The 19,760-nt window shown below is 43.6% G+C and overlaps 1 protein-coding gene and 1 long non-coding RNA gene across 4 annotated transcripts in view; one reads left to right on the top strand and one right to left on the bottom strand.

The window, feature by feature from the left end:
• LOC126412091 (glutathione S-transferase D7-like) overlaps nucleotides 1-19,760 on the top strand; it is a 244,675-nt gene that overhangs the window by 186,557 nt on the left and 38,358 nt on the right. For all 3 annotated transcript variants that reach the window (XM_050081512.1, XM_050081511.1, XM_050081509.1), the window contains exon 2: nucleotides 18,726-18,880. In XM_050081512.1, coding sequence (XP_049937469.1) covers nucleotides 18,740-18,880 — 141 coding nt within the window. In that variant the 5' untranslated portion in view covers nucleotides 18,726-18,739. The remainder of the gene's footprint in view (nucleotides 1-18,725; nucleotides 18,881-19,760) is intronic.
• The window catches only part of LOC126412092 (uncharacterized), a 152,693-nt gene that overhangs the window by 114,826 nt on the left and 18,107 nt on the right, over nucleotides 1-19,760 (bottom strand). The gene's annotated exons all lie outside the window — the stretch shown is intronic.

Below are 19,760 nucleotides of genomic sequence, written 5' to 3'. Positions count from 1 at the left end.
GTGCTAAGGACTGCAGGCTACTCAGGCAAACTCTTATTGAAATAGGAAAAAAAATATGGCTCAGTGTATATTAAAAATCACATTCTCGGAGTATGCAACATAGTTTGAAGAAAGCTTAGCATTCTTATAAAGGAAAGCATCTTCTTTCAGACAATTACTCTTTAGTTTAACATAACATGAACAATGAACTTCATGTTTACTAAAATGCATTTGGGGTATTTAGAGTGAACTACTTCGGCCACTTAGAATAAATTCAGCGAACTCCCACTAAACATCCTGGAAAAATAATTAAAATTGGTGTAATTTGTGTCATATTTTGCTGGAACACTGTAAGGTTATAGAAACTAGATTGTCAAAATTTTGCTTTAGTTGGCATTGAAGATAATGGAGTTCTCCAGGTTCTTAGGTGCAAAGGATCTTGACTTTCAGAGATGGCTCTGCCTACTACAGAACACATATATTAAAAGTGACCTGATGATGGTTCGTATTGAGAAGAACCAGTACTAATAGAAAGAGGGTGAAGTTGCAGAGGAAACCGCTCTTATCGAAATATGCCGAGAAGTGACAAAAGGATAAGAAAAATCTACTATTTTCTGCTTTTGAATGACCCAAAGTGAGTGTATATTTCATTGAGCCTCGTAATTTGACACTTAGGTAAAAAAAGGCTTTTCAACAACTTCCGAACCCTACTCGTAACACTACACTAAAAGCGTGCAGGATAAACTGGCACGTAGTCTAGCACAGCGGGAAGACCAACAGGCAGGCGGGCAAGACTTCTTTAGCCTGCTTGGGTTGGGCACAGCTTTGCTTGGACGGGAGTAAAGCAGCCTACTCGGTCTGCTGATAACGTGCGGCGCCACCTTGCCTGCCAGGCTAACAGGCGAGCAGGTCAAAAGCGGAATGAGTACTCCTCTGGAAAACAGGGAAGTGTCAGGGGAAAGCAATGCAACGAGAGAAACTCGCCCAAGAGCCCTGAAAAAACTGTATATAAGTGTCTAGCGCACAGGGCCAAGGTAGTCAGTACTACAACTGAGATGTCGAAAGCCATATCACAACTGATTCTCAAAGTGACAGTAGAGAGACTCGTTGCAATAAAAGTACATGAAGTCTGTACGCATCCAAGCGAGGACAACATAGCTTCCAGTGAGTATTCAACAACAGTTATGATCTGGAGGTCTCTGCCTGCTAAAGAAGAACAAAACGTTAGAGCTTGTCTCTGGTAGCAAAGAATAGTGTTTGATATTTTCTGTTTGTCAGACTGTAGGGAAGAACAAGCGCTGTCTCTCGCTTGCCTCTCAGTTTGATTAAGGTATCACATTGTGGACAATCGCAACGAGTAATCCTATATAAAAGGGTCAGTTAGAGCATTATGACTACCTGCCTAATAGCCGTTATGGCCACCTTTGGCACGGATAACAGCGGTGTGGCATGGAAGAAATGAGCCCTTGGTAGGTCGCTGAAAAGATTTGACGCCATATCTGCACACACAAGTCACTATTTTTTTTTTAATTCCCGTAAATTCCGGGGAGGGGGGAGGGGGGTGGGGGTCGATGAGCTCTGACGCCACGTTCAATCGCATCCCAGATGTGTTCGATCGGGTTCAAGTCAGGTGAGTTGGGGGGCTAGCACATTAACTGGAACTCGCCGCTGTGTTCCTCGGACCACTCCAGCACACTCCTGGCCTCGTGAAATGGTGTATTATCTTCTTGAAAAGTGCCTTTGCCGTCGGGAAACATGATCGTTATGAAGGGGTATACGTGGTCTGCAACCAGTGTGCGATATTCCTTGGTCGTCGTGGTGCCTTGTACGAGTTTCACTGGACCCATGGATGCCCAGAGCAGAATGGAGCCGCCGTTAGCTTGTCTCCGTCCTCCAGTGCAGGTGTCAAAGGGGCTGTTCCGTTGGAAGACGACGGATTCGCGCCATTCCACCAGCACGATGAAGAAGGCATCGGGATTCATGAGGCAAAGTGGTGCTAACATTGGCACATGCAGGGGTCATCGGCACCGGAGGCCCATCGTTAGGGGTGTTCGGTGCAATGTGTGTTCAGACACACTTGTGCTCTGCCCAGCATTAAAGTCTGATGTTAGTTCAGCCACAGTTCGCCGCCTACCCTGTTTTACCAGTCTGCCCAGCCTACGATGTCTGACATCTGTAATGGTGGTTTGCCGCCCAACCCCACGACGTGTGGACATGGTTTCACATTGGTTTCGCAACGTGTTGAAGACACTCACCGCAGCACTCCGCGCACATCCGTGAAGTCGTGCAGTTTCGGAAATGGTCGTCCCAAGCCTCTAGGCCATCACGATCCGTCCTCGGTAACATTCAAATGGATCGCGCGCCTTCCCCCATTCTACACACGGACAGCACGCCCACTTGCACTACATGCGCTGTGCATGTGTCTCACTAGCAGCCATTCCCCGTCAGGTAACGCTGCTGTCGCCTGGACGGGTTTGTATCGATAGTAGGTCGGTGGTCATAATGTTCTGGTTAATGTGTTTGTGTTAATACATTTGTTAGTCCCCCATGCTCAAGCGGCTGGGCAGATTTGGTTAATATTTGAAATGGAGATAACTTACATCTTGAATTAACACAAAGGCTACCTTATATAAGCCTGGGGTGAAACAGAAATGTAGCCCACGACGCGCGAATACCCATACTTTATTCATCCAGTGTTTGAGAATGAGAGCGCTTAGTGACTTGTAACAAATTTTACAGATTATATAAAACCTTTACGAAACTTCTTCTCGCTGACAGCCCCCACAAAATGATGGAAGGAAAAAGATTTATCGCTTGTGCAGTGTCACTGTTCGTGCAGGAATCTGCTGCATGAAGCACAATGTTTTAATTTCTTATTTTTCTATCCTGTATTCAAGAGACATTTTGCATACAGTATTCACATATACCACTGAATCCAGCAAAATTATACTACCGTACGACAGATAGTTCCGGAGATTTTACGTGATAAACACTGAAATGCGTGAAAACTGCTGCATCATACATGACGTTTTGATGTACTACTTTTTCACTACGAACTCTATTCACAGAACGCTTTCCGCAGACACTAAACGTATGTACCACTGGATGTACCAGCGAAATTATATCGTTGTACGACACATTGTTCAGAAGATATGACGTCATAAACATTGACCTACCTGAAAATCAGACTGCACGGCAAAACTCGCTAGATATACGGATGAAATATGAAATATTTGTACAAATACGTGTGAAATATGTTAAATATACTCCTACATGAAATAGATTTACCTAGTGCTTACGTGGGCAAAACCACAGATAGAATGTCATTCTAAACCCCCAGAACGATTTCAACCAAATTTGGTAGACAGCTACGATATGGAAAGATGTCATGTGGGGATAAGAACCTCCAGCCCCTTATTGGGGTGTGATGATAACGTGGAGACAGATGGGAGCAGGACGAGATGGACACAGAGAGGGGGCACAAGATGATGGACAGACAAATGGGGCAGGAGGATATGAACAAGAGAGGGAGATGAGGAAATGAACAGAGAAAGATGAGTAAATATACATGGGTGGAGAGAGAAGGAGATGGATAGAGAAAGGAAAGAAGGAGAGATGGACAGAGAGATGTGGGAGAGGGAGATGGACCGAGATAGGGAGGAGGAAAAGATGGACAGAGAGCGGGGAGGAAGAGATCGATGGAGAGTGGGGTGCGGGAGATGGACAGAGAGGGGGGGGGGGAGGAGGAGATGGACTGATAGAAGACTGGAAAAAATATAGGGTGTACATAAAGTCCGGGAACACTTTCAATTGCTTATTGCACAGGAACTAAACGTTGTACAGATGTCGTACATATTGCATTTTAAAGAGAAACTCTGAAAGTTTTTTTTTACAAACGTTCGATGTGCGGACCATGAGTGACCCGGCAGACGTCAATATGGTAATCGAATTCTTGCCACTCCCGTCCCAGCATGGCATCGTCGACTGTGGCAGTCGCTTCCGGTATTCTCTCCTGGAGCTCTGCTGCATCACGTGGGAGAGGTGGTACATAAACCAGATCTTCAATGTGTCCCCACAGAAGAAGGTCACACAGAGTGAGATCTGGTGATCGGGGAGGCCATTTCATGAAACAGTTGTCCCCTTCTGTAGCACGGCTGATCCATTGATGCGGCAGGTCGGTGTTCAGGTACCACGAACTTCGTGATGGAAATGGGGTGGAGCCCCATCCTGCTGAAAGGTGAACTTAGAGTCCGATTGCATTTGAGGCATCAGCCATTGCTGCAACATGTCCAAGTGACAGTGCTCTCGGCGAAGAAGAATGGTCCATACAATTTTCGATGTGACAAGGCACAAAAAACATTTACCTTTGGGGAATCACGCTCAAATTCAGTGCATTCGTGTGGATGCTTTGTACGCCAGATTCGACAATTATGCCTGTTAACTTTCCCATTAGTCTGAAAAGGGGCTTCGTCGCTAAAAATTAAGAAATGGACAATGCCATCTCCATCCTCATTCAGTTGTTGCAACTGCGGACAAAACTCAAAACACTTGCGTTTGTCGTCGTCATTGACCTCTTGCACTAGCTCCAATTTGAATGGTTTCAAGAAGCTTCTGTCGCAGGACTTTCCACACTGTCATTGGAGCCATTTCGAATTCACGGGATGCACGACGCACCGATCCTTTTTTTCTTTATTGTGATTTCATTCCCCTGCCCCATATGGGCAGGAGAGGGCTGTCAGCAGCACAATCCGCCGCTCTTCAGCCTGACATGACAACTAAAACAAGAATAAAATAATACATACATAAGGAGGTAAAAAAAGGAGAACATAAAACAGAGTAAGGGAAGAAAATGGAGGTAAAGATACACTGACATGTAGACGTTCATTGGGGACAGTTAAAAAAGTCACCAGAAAGTTAAAAAAAACAGTTGGCGATTCTTAAAACGCAGAGAAGACACTGGATGCGCATGCACAGGTTACAAGTTGGCCACAGTATTAAAAACACTCCGAAACAACACGCTTAAAACCCACTTGGAGCACACACGACGAAGAATAAAACTACCAGGTGGGACCTGCCGAGGGAAAGGTCAGACAGGATGGAGAAGGAGGGGAGAGCACGGGGCAGCTGGGGTCACGACGCACCGATTTCTTTGGACTCCTTATGAATGTCTCTCGTACGCGCTCCACATTCACTTCACTCACACTGGGATGTCCGTTTCTCTTTGTCGGGCCAAAGCAACCCGCCGTAACGAATTTGTTGTGCCGGTGGTAAATGGCCTTCCTTGTTGGTGGCTTCTTACGGTACAAACATCCGTTAAACAGCTGTAGCACACGTGTTTTTGTCGAACTTCAACACACAGAAAGCTTGCTCCGCACCTGAACTCCCCGTGTTTGCGACTAGCGCTGACTATCGGCAAATTACCAAACTACGCTGTAGGGGTATACATGATAAAAACTTTCAGGGTTTCTCCTCAAAATGACATATGTATGATATCTGTACAATGTTTGGTTCTTGTGCAATAAATAATTGAAAGTGTTCCCGGTCTTTATGTACACTCTGTGTATACCCGGACATGTCCGGGTACTCAGCTTTCTCTACATATATACGGAGAACAACAAGTTTCGGAAAGTTGCTCACAGCGACATATTGCAGTATATTTATGGCTCTCCATGCACACCCAGACAATTATGAGGTTTCCCGTGCTAAGCATATCGCAAACAGTTTTGAAATTAGTTACACCTGTTTCTGGGACATATTATAAATCGCTACTTGGTCGCATAAAAATGTTTTCCATGAAGTAAACTAGTAAGCTGAGAATGACATTAATTCTGTCAGGTTTTCCCATTATTCCAAAATTTAGAGGATTTTTCTTGTTTTATTTTTATTTTATTTTATTTTATTTTTTTTGGTGTCGCGCGGTTTGCTGGGTCGCAAATGATTTGCGCCGCAAGACTTCCAAGCCATAACTTTTGTGATGGCGCATATGCTTGGATAGTGAGTTTCGGGAGTAACAGTTTATTACAAATTGCTGATTAACCTCGGATAACACCGCGGCGCGGAGCCAGTAGTTGATATTTTATGTCAGAATATGAAGAGGGACAAGCGCTGTTTCACACTTGTCTCCAATTGTGGTTAAGGTAGTTGACTGGGTATTTTCGGAACGAGCTGCAAGCGGAGTGTTTGTCTTCGATATCGTAAGGTAGAACTCATGAACCTTGGGTTACTGGAAGGGCCTAACATAATAGTGGGAAAATAAATTGTTCTTAAATTGTGTTTGCACTTCCCATGAATCAAATTTTCTCCTCTCCGTTCCAGAATCACCAGTGCTAAGCATCCTAGGAGACTTTCTCCCTCAGACTCGCTTAAGGGTGACTCAGTAGACCTCAACCAAATTGTCCTCAACGTACTGATTGAACTGCTTAGAACACATCTTCACCCAAGCTGATGATAAGACCTGCGCCGGAACGCTACACGGTGGCCTTGATTTTATTGTAATAACGGTTTCTGTAACTGCTAATATCGTCCAATCAGCGTTATGTTTCTGACGAAGTGAAACGATTCTGGAATAAGTTCTCCAAATGTAATCGGGTAAAGCAGGCTGTGCCAGTACATGAAGGTCTCAAAGAGATGACCTACATGAGACTAAAGAAAAATGAAGAAGTATACTGTTTGGCCTGTAATGCTGGTACTAGCACCTTACCCATATAAAGGTAACTTCCGTACACTCAAATATATTGCCATTTGATAAAATACACTTTGAGTTTTGTATTTCTACAATAATTAATTTGCTTTGGAGTTAGTTAATGCTGAAGGGGTTAAGTTAATTCTATGACCTGGACGCTGAATTGGTTTCTAAAAGCCAATTAAAACGTGCTACAACCCTGAAAGAGAATTACGGGACGTCTGGTGGATTAAGCTCTGACGTTTGCTATTACATCGACTCAACCACTGAAAATAAGCATAAACAAAATGAAGAAAAAAATAATTTCAAAGTGAGCATTTTAGGTTTGGTTTGACCATGACCGTTATGAATATGAATGGAAACCACAATTTAGTCTAATGAGTCACATTTTTTATATTATACTTTCCAGTACATATTTCGGAGGATTATACCTCCACCATGAAGTGAATTTATATCAGTTTATAAGGCATGAATATATTGTAAGTACGAGTTTTGTGTGAGGGTATAGGTCGTAGATAAATGGAAATGAGCGTTTGGAGTCGTTGCGGGGCAGGTCCGGCCGCCTTGGTGCAGGTCTTATTACATTCGACGCCACGTTGGGCGATCTGCACGCCGGATGGGGATGAGATGATGATGAAGGCAGCACAACACCCAGTCCCTTAGCGGCGAAAATCCCCGTCCCAGCCGGGAATCAAACCCGGGCCCTTAGGACGGGAATCCGTCACGTTGACCATTCAGCTACCGGGTCGAACTAGGTCGTAGGTAAGATTGTAAAAGCAACCTGTGACCATTGAAAGACACTGGAAATCTACCCACAAGTTGTAGTTACAAGACACACATGCCATATTAAATGACTTAAATCGACCTGACGATGTAGATATAACGGTCTGAAGAACGTAGTAGAAAGAATCATAAATATGTCAGGACAAAACCTTCACAGTGAGAGAATGGCTGAGAAAAACAAATACTCGCTGGCTGTTCAGAGAATAAAATTCCCTCAGAGCGTTTTCGCCTGTGTGACAATTGAATCACACCTTATACGGGATTACATATTATGGGCTATGGAGGTGTACAAGGGATTAGCATAACTCTGTAACGCGTAGAATAATTTCAACGAAATTTCGCACAAATATGACTTACTACATGTAAAAAATACCATCGAACTAGGGCTACCCCACGCGTCTAGGAATGGGGGTGGACATGTTGTTGTTGTTGTTGTCTTCAGTCCTGACACTGGTTTGATGCAGCTCTCCATGCTACCCTTTCCTGTGCGAGTTTCTTCATCTCCCAGTACCTACTGCAACCTACATCCTTCTGAATCTGCTTAGTGTATTCATCTCTTGGTCTCCCTCTACGATTTTTACCCTCCACGCTGCCCTCCAATGCTAAATTTGTGATCCCCTGATGCCTCAGAACATGTCCTACCAACCGGTCACTTCGTCTCGTCAAGTTGTGCCACAAACTCCTCTTCTCCCCAATTCTATTCAATACATCCTCATTAGTTATGTGATCTACCCATCTGATCTTCAGCATTCTTCTGTAGCACCACATTCGAAAGCGTCTATTCTCTTCCTGTCCAAACTATTTATCGTCCATGTTTCACTTCCATACATGGCTACACTCCATACAAATACTTTCAGAAACGACTTCCTGACACTTAAATCTATACTCGAAGCTAACAAATTTCTCTTCTTCAGAAACGCTTTCCTTGCCATTGCCAGTCTATATTTTATATCTTGTCTACTTCGACCGTCATCAGTTATTTTGCTCCCCAAATAGCAAAACTCCTTTACTACTTTAAGTGTCTCATTTCCTAATCTAATACCCTCAGCATCACCCGACTTAATTCGACTACATTCCATTATCCTCGTTTTGCTTTTGTTGATGTTCATCTTATATCCTCCTTTCAAGACACTGTCCATTCCGTTCAACTGCTCTTCCAAGTCCTTTGCTGTCCCTGACAGAATTACAATGTCATCGGCGAACCTCAAAGTTTTTATTTCTTGTCCGTGGATTTTAATACCTACTCCGAATTTTTCTTTTGTTTCCATTACTGCTTGCTCAATATACAGATTGAATAACATTGGGGAGAGGCTACAACCCTGTCTCACTCCCTTCCCAACCACTGCTTCCCTTTCATGCCCCTCGACTCTTATAACTGCCATCTGGTTTCTGCTCCCTGTATTTTACCCCTGCCACCTTTAGAATTTGAAAGAGAGTATTACAGTCAACATCGTCAAAAGCTTTCTCTAAGTCTACAAATGCTAGAAACGTAGGTTTGCCTTTCCTTAATCTTCCTTCTAAGATAAGTCGTAAGGTCAGTATTGCCTCACGTGTTCCAACATTTCTACGGAATCCAAACTGATCTTCCCCGAGGTCGGCTTGCACCAGTTTTTCCATTCGTCTCTAAAGAATTCGAGTTAGTATTTTGCAGCTGTGACTTATTAAACTGATAGTTCGGTAATTTTCACATCTGTCAACACCTGCTTTCTTTGGGATTGGAATTATTATATTCTTCTTGAAGTCTGAGGGTATTTCGCCTGTCTCGTACATCTTGCTCACCAGATGGTAGAGTTTTGTCATGACTGGCTCTCCCAAGGCCATCAGCAGTTCCAATGGAATGTTGTCTACTCCCGGGGCCTTGTTTCGACTCAGGTCTTTCAGTGCTCTGTCAAACTCTTCACGCAGTATCTTATCTCCCATTTCTTCTTCATCTACATCCTCTTCCATTTCCATAATACTGTCCTCAAGTACATCGCCCTTGTATATACCCTCTATATACTCCTTCCATCTTTCTGCTTTCCCTTCTTTGGTTAGAACTGGGTTTCCATCTGAGCTCTTGATATTCATACAAGTGGTTCTCTTTTCTCCAAAGGTCTCTCTAATTTTCCTGTAGGCAGTATCTATCTTACCCCTAGTGAGATAAGCCTCTACATCTTTACATTTGTCCTCTAGCCATCCCTGCTTAGCCATTTTGCACTTCCTGTCGATCTCATTTTTGAGACTTTTGTATTCATTTTTGCCTACTTGATTTACTGCATTTTTATATTTTCTCCTTTCATCAGTTAAATTCAATATTTCTTCTGTTACCCAAGGATTTCTACTAGCCCTCGTCTTTTTACCTTCTTGATCCTCTGCTGCCCCTTCACTACTTCATCCCTCAGAGCTACCCATTCTTCTTCTATTGTATTTCTTTCTCCCATTCCTGTCAATTGTTCCCTTATGCTCTCCCTGAAACTCTGTACAGCCTATGGTTTAGTCAGTTTATCCAGGTCCCATCTCCTTAAATTCCCACCTTTTTGCAGTTTCTTCAGTTTTAATCTACAGTTCATAACCAATAGATTGTGGTGAGAGGCTACATCTGCCCCTGGAAATGTCTTACAATTTAAAACCTGGTTCCTAACTCTCTGTCTTACCAATATATAATCTATCTGATACCTTTTAGTATCTCCGGGATTCTTCCATGTACACAACCTTCTTTTATGATTCTTGAACCAAGTGTTAGCTATGATTAAGTTATGCTCTGTGCAAAATTCTACCAGACGGCTTCCTCTTTCATTTCTTACCCCCAATCCATATTCACCTACTATGTTTCCTTCTCTCCCTTTTTCTACACTCGAATTCCAGTCACCCATGACTATTAAATTTTCGTCTCCCTTCACTATCTGAATAATTTCTTTTATCTCATCATACATTTTATCAATTTCTTCATCATCTGCAGAGCTAGTTGGCATATAAACTTGTACTAGTGTAGTAGGCATGGGCTTCGTGTCTATCTTGGCCACAATAATGCGTTCACTATGCTGTTTGTAGTAGCTTACCCGCACACCTATTTTTTTATTCACTATTAAACCTACTCCTGCATTACCTCTATTTGATTTTGTATTTATAACCCTGTATTCACCTGACCAAAAGTCTTGTTCCTCCTGCCACCGAACTCACTAATTCCCACTATATCTAACTTTAACCTATCCATTTCCCTTTTTAAATTTTCTAACCTACCTGCTCGATTAAGGGATCTGACATTCCACACTCCGATCCGTAGAACGCCAGTTTTCTTTCTCCTGATAACAACGTCCTCTTGAGTAGTCCCCGCCCAGAGATCCGAATGGGGGACTATTTTACCTACGGAATATTTTACCCAAGAGGACGTCATCATCATTTAACCATACAGTAAAGCTGCATGTCCTTGGGGAAAATTACGGCTGTAGTTTCCCCTTGCTTTCAGCCGTTCGCAGTACCAGTACAGCAAGGCCGCTTTGGTTAGTGTTACAAGGCCAGATCAGTCAATCACCCAGACTGTTGCCCCTGCAACTACTGAAAAGGCTGCTGCCCCTCTTCAGGAACCACACGTTTGTCTGGCCCCTCAACAGAGGGGTGGACATATAGAATGAAAAAGGATTAAATGTAAACATAACTCTGAAACTCCTCGAGGAACTACTTTACAATCTGTATACTGTATTTTCTTCTAAAAGAAGTAAATAAAATAAATTTTATTTACACTATTATTATTATTATTATTATTATTATTATTATGTAGTGTTATGCCTAGTGGAAGGTCCGTGTCTTAGTATGTCGAAATTCTGATGCCAATGTTCCCTGTCTTAAGCTTCTTCCTTCAGTCTGTTGTATCTCCTTCCATCGTCGATGTCATCCAGCTGTTAAATACTTCTTCTTGCTCGTCACGGAATATTCGCGCTTCAGCCTCTATAGTTTGGTGAAGTTCCAGTATGTGGCAGCGCTATATGCAGCCTTGAAAACGGCGTCTGTAAAGGGGGTGCGTTCCAAGCAGAGAGCTGTCACGTAGTTTCTTTTGGCAAAAAACCAGAGCATCGCAGGTATTCATAGGCACTTGTAGAATGTCTACTGAGATCTGGCAGTGAACAACAGCTCGGTGAGTCGATGGGTGAGGCGTTTGTCATCATCGCAGCAAGGTCGCACAAATCTGTCTGATCTCTCGCGTGCCGGCCGCACACAGCGGTGACTCGTGCAATGTTGGAACGTCCGGAGGTGATCGAGGGATCACAATCGAACATCTCGCTTCACAACTGGTTGTCTCTGTTGGTAGTGCAGACACACTCGCCCTCCAATTGGGGTATTGTATTGTATGTTAACTGGGGACCTAGAAACGACGGAGAGGCTTCGTCCCCGCCGCAGCCGCAGTGGTCCACAACCCCACGACGATTACCGCAGTCCACTTCACCCCTGCGCCGCCCCCCACCGAACCCAGGGTTATTGTGCGGTTTCAGACGAGTGTAACCCCTATGTTTGCGTGCTGTACGTGTATGTGGAGAATTTGTTTGCGCTGCAATCGCCGACATAGTGTAGCTGAGGCGGAATAAGGGGAACTAGCCTGCATTCGCCGAGGCAGATGGAAAACCGCCTAAAAACCATCCACAGACTGGCCGGTCACCGGACCTCGACACAAGTCCGCTGGGCGGATTCGTGCCGGGGACCAGGCACTCCTTCCCACTCCAGAAAGCCCTGTGTTAGACTGCTCGACTAAGCGGACGGGCACCAATTGGGATACACAAAGGTGTGTGCCAGCTGGGTTTCTCGCCGCCTAACAGAAGAACATGAAGAGCAACGAAAGACCATTTGTGCGGAATTGTTTGCGTTTTACGAGGCTGACCGCGACAGTTTCTTGTCGAGCATTGTCAGAAGCAATGAGACATGGGGTCATCACTTCGAATCAGACAAAATTGGCAACTGTGGAGTGGCGCCACACCATCTCTCTTCCAGAGAAATGGTTCAAAGCCGCACCATTAGCCGGTAAAGTCGTGGTCACTGTGTCACTGTCTTCTGGGACACTGAAGGGGTTAGGCAATGTTCAACTCTGAAGATTATTGTGATGCTCTCGGGAAACTGATGGAACAAATTCTACGTTTCGTTGCCACAAAAACGTAAATGAACTTTTCCTTCTGCTGGACGACGCATGGCGTCACACAAGTTATCGCACCCCAGAGGAGCTCACAAAACCTCAATGGACTCTTCTTCCTCAGCACATACACCAGTCAGCTATTATCTAGTTTTATAATTTTATTCATAGCATTTATTTTCTCAGAAACTGTAGTATGTAATTCAGAATAAAATAGTCACGAGTTGCACAGTTACTTTTTTGCGCATTACGGGTTTCAATAGATTAATCCGTCATCTTCAGAAGCCTCCGGAGTTTGGGATGTTGTAAACCATTAGAATTTGGCCATAGAATTATGTAAAGTACAAGAAATTTATTACAAAAACGTACTTAATATTTTTTAGCAGATGTCAGTATCTTCTTCACAAAAGCCTAATATCATGGCATGTCCAAAATTGTGCACACAGTATTTTATGTGATAATTATGAAGATAGATTAATAATCTACAGTAAATGAATCACTTTTTAAATACATAGTGAAAATGTTGAGATAGCAGCAACTAACGTGTGTAAAAGCGTGTAAAATCATAAAATATATGAAGGATGTTATATATAATACATTTGGAAAACTTGGCACATTGTTCGACATAAGCTATTGCTGATATTAATATCTCAAAGAATGGGCTAGTTTTCTCCATTTTATAAGAGCTGATATAAAATGAAAATAGCGTTTATTTTTCAATGCAAGCTGATCGTTCAACAAATGTTTGGAACTTAGGTAGGAATGTTTATATTTCAGTCTCTTCCAAGAGGTTCATTCTGTAGCCCATTACTTACAGATATTAAAGTCAGCAATAGCTTATTTGGAACTACGTGCCAAGTTTTTCAAATATACTATGTACAAGGTAGCCCGACCGGTTAGCCGTGCGGTCTAACGCACGGATTTCCGGATTGGGAAGGAGCGCCTGGTCCCTGGCACGAATCCGCCTGGCGGACTTCTGTCGAGGTCCGGTGAGCCGGCCAGTCTGTGGATGGTTTTTAGGCGGTTTTCCATCTGCCTGGGCAAATGCGGGCTGGTTCCCCTTATTCCGCCTCAGCTACACTATGTCGGCGATTGGTGCGCAAACAAGTACTCAACGTACGCGTACACCACCATTACTCTACCACGCAAGCATAGGGATTACACTTGTCTGGTGTGAGGAGTTCCCTGGGGGCGGTCCACCAGGGGCCGAACCGCACAATAACCCTGAAAGAGTGGTTCGGTGTGGGGCGGCGGAGAGGTGAAGTGGACTGCGGTAGTCGTCGTGGGTTTGTGGACCACTGCGGCTGTGGCGGGGGCGGAGCCTCTCCGTCATTTCTAGGCCCTCAATTCACATACAATACAATATAATGTACAAGGTGGTCAGAAACAGTCTGAAGAATTTGTAAAGGTGTCGGAGAAGAGGCTGTACTGAGAAATAACTAAGAGAAAAATTCTGTACATTGCGCCGTTTCCGAGTTAGTGTTTAGCATTGAAGTTAGCCAATCGGGTCGTCGCGCACAAATTTAAGCAGCCCGTCAGAAAAAGTATTGCGAATCGTGTTCTCCGTTTGGTTTCTTCAGACTGTACAAACGTAGCTGTTGCTCACCTAGCTTAAATCTATCACTTCCGAAAAAGTCAAATTTGAACTGGTAATGAGCATTTGAACAAGTGGTAACTCACGGACCCACCGATATCTGTGCATGATCGCAGTTTAGCGCGTGCAAGCTTGAATTTGCGCGCACAACGACCTGATTAGCTAAATTCAATGCTAAATAACTCGGAAATGGACAACGGATCGAATTTCTTTCGTAACAATTATTTCTCAGCATAGCTTCCCCTGAAACACCCCTACAAGCTTTTCAAACTGTTTCTGACCATCCTGCATAAACTGCCTCTATATACCTTACTTACAATTTTTATAGTATTTATAATTATCATATACAATATGTACATTTTTGGGTGTGTCATGAATTTATGTGTGTGTGAAGAAAACATTGTCATCTGCGAAACAAATTTAATACTAAGCAAGCTTTACATAAGTGTATGGCAATGTTCTAATGATTTATAACATCCCAGGTTTTGTAGGCTTCTAAGGATGCTAGATTAATCTGTTCAAAAAGTGAAATAAAAATAATTGTGCAAATGATGACTGAATTTTGTTCTCAAATACTATCAAGTTTCTGTATGCACTGCTGTGAGCAGTGGCCCTTTGCAAGGTATCTGACTCCCAAATGGCTAGTGCATGCAGTTCCCTTCACGATGTTCTTTCGCAAGCTGGTTGAGAAGGACTTGGATTCACCGACCACAGCAATTTCTGTCGGTTTCATAACTGGTTATCATTGACAAGGCGTGACGCCCGCTTCTGGTCCCTGTTCGCTTTGTGACTGCTCTTCTTATCATTTCTCGTAGACAAATTGGAGATTCTGGATTGATACACCATTATATCTGGAAGCTTCATTCACGGTGTGATCATAAGCGCCCTCAAACACGTCAGCTCCTTTCGGATACTGTTTCACAACTTGACGTCGACCTGTCTTACTGTGTAAATTTCATACAATTCATTGGGCACATACACGTCACTTCAGTGCCAAGACTTACGGTAGCTGTTGTGGCTCACATTACCACCTGTTAAGAGTTCTGTGACATCCACAGTGTTCCAAAGCAACCACTGACCAACGCCGGCCGAAGTGGCCGTGCGGTTAAAGGCGCTGCAGTCTGGAACCGCAAGACCGCTACGGTCGCAGGTTCGAATCCTGCCTCGGGCATGGATGTTTGTGATGTCCTTAGGTTAGTTAGGTTTAACTAGTTCTAAGTTCTAGGGGACTAATGACCTCAGCAGTTGAGTCCCATAGTACTCAGAGCCATTTGAGCCAACCACTGACCTTTTTTTTTAAGGAAGTGACTAATTTTTTTGTCCGGTGGGCTCATAACGCTTGCGTTGCCTGGAAAAATATTAACTTTCGTGATATTTTTTTAAATTGGTAGGTTATTCTCTCTTGTAAGCAGTAAAGCGCACCTGAAATGTAACCTTTGGGACGCCCTTCACGGTGTCTTCGCAGACACTAAAATGTTGTCTCCTTCTAGCGCTGTTATAATTATTCAACACAACTTTTTGCATACTTCATTGTAAAGAGTGATTCAAACTAGTTGTTTACAAAATCATATATTTCATAAAACATGAGCTCTTATTACAAGGTAAAATGTCTTGGCAAGATCATAAAAGAATCAAATATATAAAGCTTTCAATATACTCTAAGAAAAAAAAAGACGCACCACGAAGGAATTCTCCGAATGGGACGGAAATCAGTAGATATGATGGACACGTACAGACAAACAAATGTTTCCAATTCAAGAAAAATTGGATGATTTATTCAGGAGAAAGAGCTCCACAAATGGAGCTAGTAAATAACGCATTGGTCCGCCCCAGGTCCTTATACAAGCGGTTATTCGGCTTGGCATTGATTAACAGAGTTGTTGAATGTCCTCATGAAGAGTATGGAACCAAACTCTGTCCAATCGACGCGATAGATCGTCAGAATCCCAGAATGATTAAGAGACCCCTGTTCATTATGTTCCAAACGTTCTCAATTGAGAGAACCGACTACCTTGCTGATCAAGGTGAGGTTTTGCGAGCACGAAGATAAGCAGTAGAAACTCTCGCCATGTGCGGGCGGGCATTATCTTGTCGGAGTGTAAGCCATGCATGATTTGCCACGAAGAGCAACAAAAGGGAGCGTAGAATACTGTTGGCGTGTCGCTATGCTGCAAGTGTGCCGCCGATGACAACCAAAGAGGTCCTGCTATGAAAAGAAATGGCACCCCACACCGTCACTCCTGTTTGTCGGGCAATATGGCGGACGACAGTCTAGTTCGTATCCCACCGCTTTCTGGGACGTCTCCAGACTCGACTTCGGGCTCATCACTGGAGACAATTCTACTTCAGACAAGGACATTCCAGACTGAAGACCCCTGGATAATGGTGGGATACCACCTGACTGTCGACTGATATACGTACGATAATTAGGAGCGATGGTCTGGGATGCCATTTCTTTTCACACTAGGACCCCTTTGGTTGTCAGCCGCGGCACCCTTGCAGCATAGCGACACGTCGACAATATTCTATACTCCGTTATGTTGCCCTTCACTGCTTGTCTTCGTGCTTGCCAAATCTTACCTGGGCCAGCAAGATCACCGGATCTCTCCCCAATTCAGGACGTTTGGAACATTATGGTCAGAGCCCTCCAACCATCTCAGGATTTTGACGATCTGACGCGCCAATTGGACAGAATTTCATACGATATCCCTCAGGAGGACGTCCAGGAACTCTATTAACCAATGCCAAGCTGAATAGCTGCTTGCGTAAGAGCCAGAGGTAGAACAACGCGTTATTGACTTACTCAGTTTGTGAAGCTCTTCCTCTTAAATAAATCATCCATTTTTTCTGACATTGTATTCATTTGTTTATTTGCACATATACACTACTAGTCACTAAAATTGCTACACCAAGAAGAAATGCAGATGATAAAAGGGTATTCATTGAAGAAATATATTATATTAGAACTGACATGCGATTACATTTTCACGCAATTTGGGTGCATAGATCCTGAGAAATAAGTACCCAGAACAACCACCTCTGGCCGTAATAACGGCCTTGATACGCTTGGGCATTGAGTCAAACAGAGCTTGGATGGCGTGTACAGGTACAGCTGCCCATGCAGCTTCAACACGATACCGCAGTTCATCAAGAGTAGTGACTGGAGTATTGTGACGAGACAGTTGCTCGGCCACCATTGACCAGACGTTTTCAATTGGTGAGAGATCTGGAGAATGTGCTGGCCAGGGCAGCAGTCGAACATTTTCTGTATCCAGAAAGGCTCGTACAGGACCTACAACATGAGGTCGTGCATTATCCTTCCGAAATGTAGGGTTTCGCAGGGATCGAATAAAGGGTAGAGCCACGGGTCGTAACACATATGAAATGTAACGTCCACTGTTCAAAGTGCCGTCAATGCGAACAAGAGGTGACCGAGACGTGTAAACAATGGCACCCCATACCATCACGCCGGGTGATACTCCTTTATGGCGATGACGAATACACGCTTCCAATGTGCGTTCACCGCCATGTCGGCAAACACGGATGCGACCATCATGATGCTGTAAACAGAACCTGGATTCATCCGAAAAAATGACGTTTTGCCATTCGTGCAGCCAGGTTCGTCGTTGAGTACACCATCGCAGGCGCTCCTGTCTGTGATGCAGCGTCAAGGGTAACCGCAGCCATGGTCTCCGAGCTGATAGTCCATGCTGCTGCAAACGTCGTCGAACTGTTCGTGCAGATGGTTGTTGTCTCGCAAACGTCCCCATCTGTTGACTCAGGGATCGAGACGTGGCTGCATGATCCGTTACAGCTTTGGGGATAAGATGCCCGTCATCTTGACTGCTATTGATACGAGGCCGTTGGGATCCAGCACAGCGTTCCGTATTACCCTCTTCTACCCACTGATTCCATATTCTGCTGACAGTCATTGGATCTCGACCAACGCAGCAATGTCGCGATACGATAAACCGCAATCGCGATAGGCTACAATCCGACCTTTATAAGTCGGAAACGTGATGGTACGCATTTCTCCTCCTTACACGAGACGTCACAACAACGTTTCAGCAGGTAACGCCGGTCAACTGCTGTTTGTGTATGAGAAATCTGTTGGAAACTTTCCTCATGTCAGCACGTTGTAGGTGTCGCCACCGGCGCCAACCTTGTGTGAATGTTCTGAAAAGCTAATCATTTGCATATCACAGCATCTTCTTCCTGTCGGTTAAATTTTTCGTCTGTAGCACATCATCTTCGTGGTGCAGCAATTTTAATGGCCAGTAGTGTGCATCACTTCTACCGAGTTCTTCCCATTCGGGTAATTCCTTCGTAGTGCGTTTTTTTTCTTTTTTTTGTGTTCAGAGTGTACTTGGTGAGTAAATATAGAAATGCCGTTCTCAGTTGAGCAATCCTGTTAAAGTCCCAACTGTGACTCTATAAGTAAATTGTCTGTACTTCAGTGTTATACCTCTCTTGAGCACATTACCTTCTGAAATATTATGGGCAAAGTTGTTGCAGAGAAATTATATGATAGTTTCTTAGAAATTTCCTGTCACCTTTCTCATAAAGGGATCATATATTTTGCTTGTTTTCAGACGACCCGTGAATCATGCCTGTAGTTCTGTATCACTTTCCTCCCAGCCCACCGTCCCGAGTAGCCTTGACTGTTGCTAAGGCTCTTGGGATCGATGTCACCGTGAAAATCATCGATCTGTTCAAGAATGAACACTTACAAGAGGAGTATCTTAAGGTAAGACACTGGTAGTGTAGTAAATATTCGTTGTGTCCTTCAAGACTCCTAAACACCAGATCCGTATTAAGTGGCTCATTCATTCTCTTATGGTTGTGTGCTATTTATTAAAAATTAAAAATTAGTTCTGCGTTTTTGAAAAACACACACACACACACACACACACACACACACGTTTACACATTCTTCAATGGAGAAAGTAGAAAAATGGAAAGGACTGTAATTTATTAAAATTTTCTTTGTTCTTGGATCCTTTTTAATTCAACTGGAAGGCTATAAATGTATTTTAGTAAAATACTTAAATAGTCAATAACTGATGTATTTCCTCCTAGTTCTTATTTATAAATCTCATTGTTTTCGTACTGCGTCACGTAACTCAGTTTGTTGTCGCCATGACTGCTTTTTAAAGAGTTGCGTACGAGACAACTTGAGGACGTACAACTCATACCATCGCGTTTTACACATACTTCATTATTTTTTTAGAAATAATTATGATTATGATTTCACAGTACCTAAATGAATGAATCACATGAAGTATGATAAATTTGAAACATTATTGACGGTATCAGTAATGTTATAAAATACGACGTGAGTGACGTCGACCATCAGTGACTTCAAGAATCTTAGTGAAAACATTAGTCAACTGAGGTCTGGAGAATGTACAGGCAAAGATGTGGGGCCTCTCCGACCAATCGAAACTGTCTTGGACGGAATTTTCAAATGCACACGCATGTTGCTGCGAAAATCTTCTGGTGCATCACCGTGTATGAGCCACATATACAGTGTTCAAAATGAGTTCGGGTTTGCAGCCGGTCGACGTAAACTTCATTGCACGATATTTCTGCTGGACGACTGCCTGCCATCATCAGGTGAGCCGAAC

Source organism: Schistocerca serialis, chromosome 7, assembly GCF_023864345.2.
Source record: "Schistocerca serialis cubense isolate TAMUIC-IGC-003099 chromosome 7, iqSchSeri2.2, whole genome shotgun sequence".
Classification (NCBI taxonomy): Eukaryota; Metazoa; Arthropoda; class Insecta; order Orthoptera; family Acrididae; genus Schistocerca; species Schistocerca serialis.
This window is presented reverse-complemented; position numbering and strand designations above follow the sequence as displayed.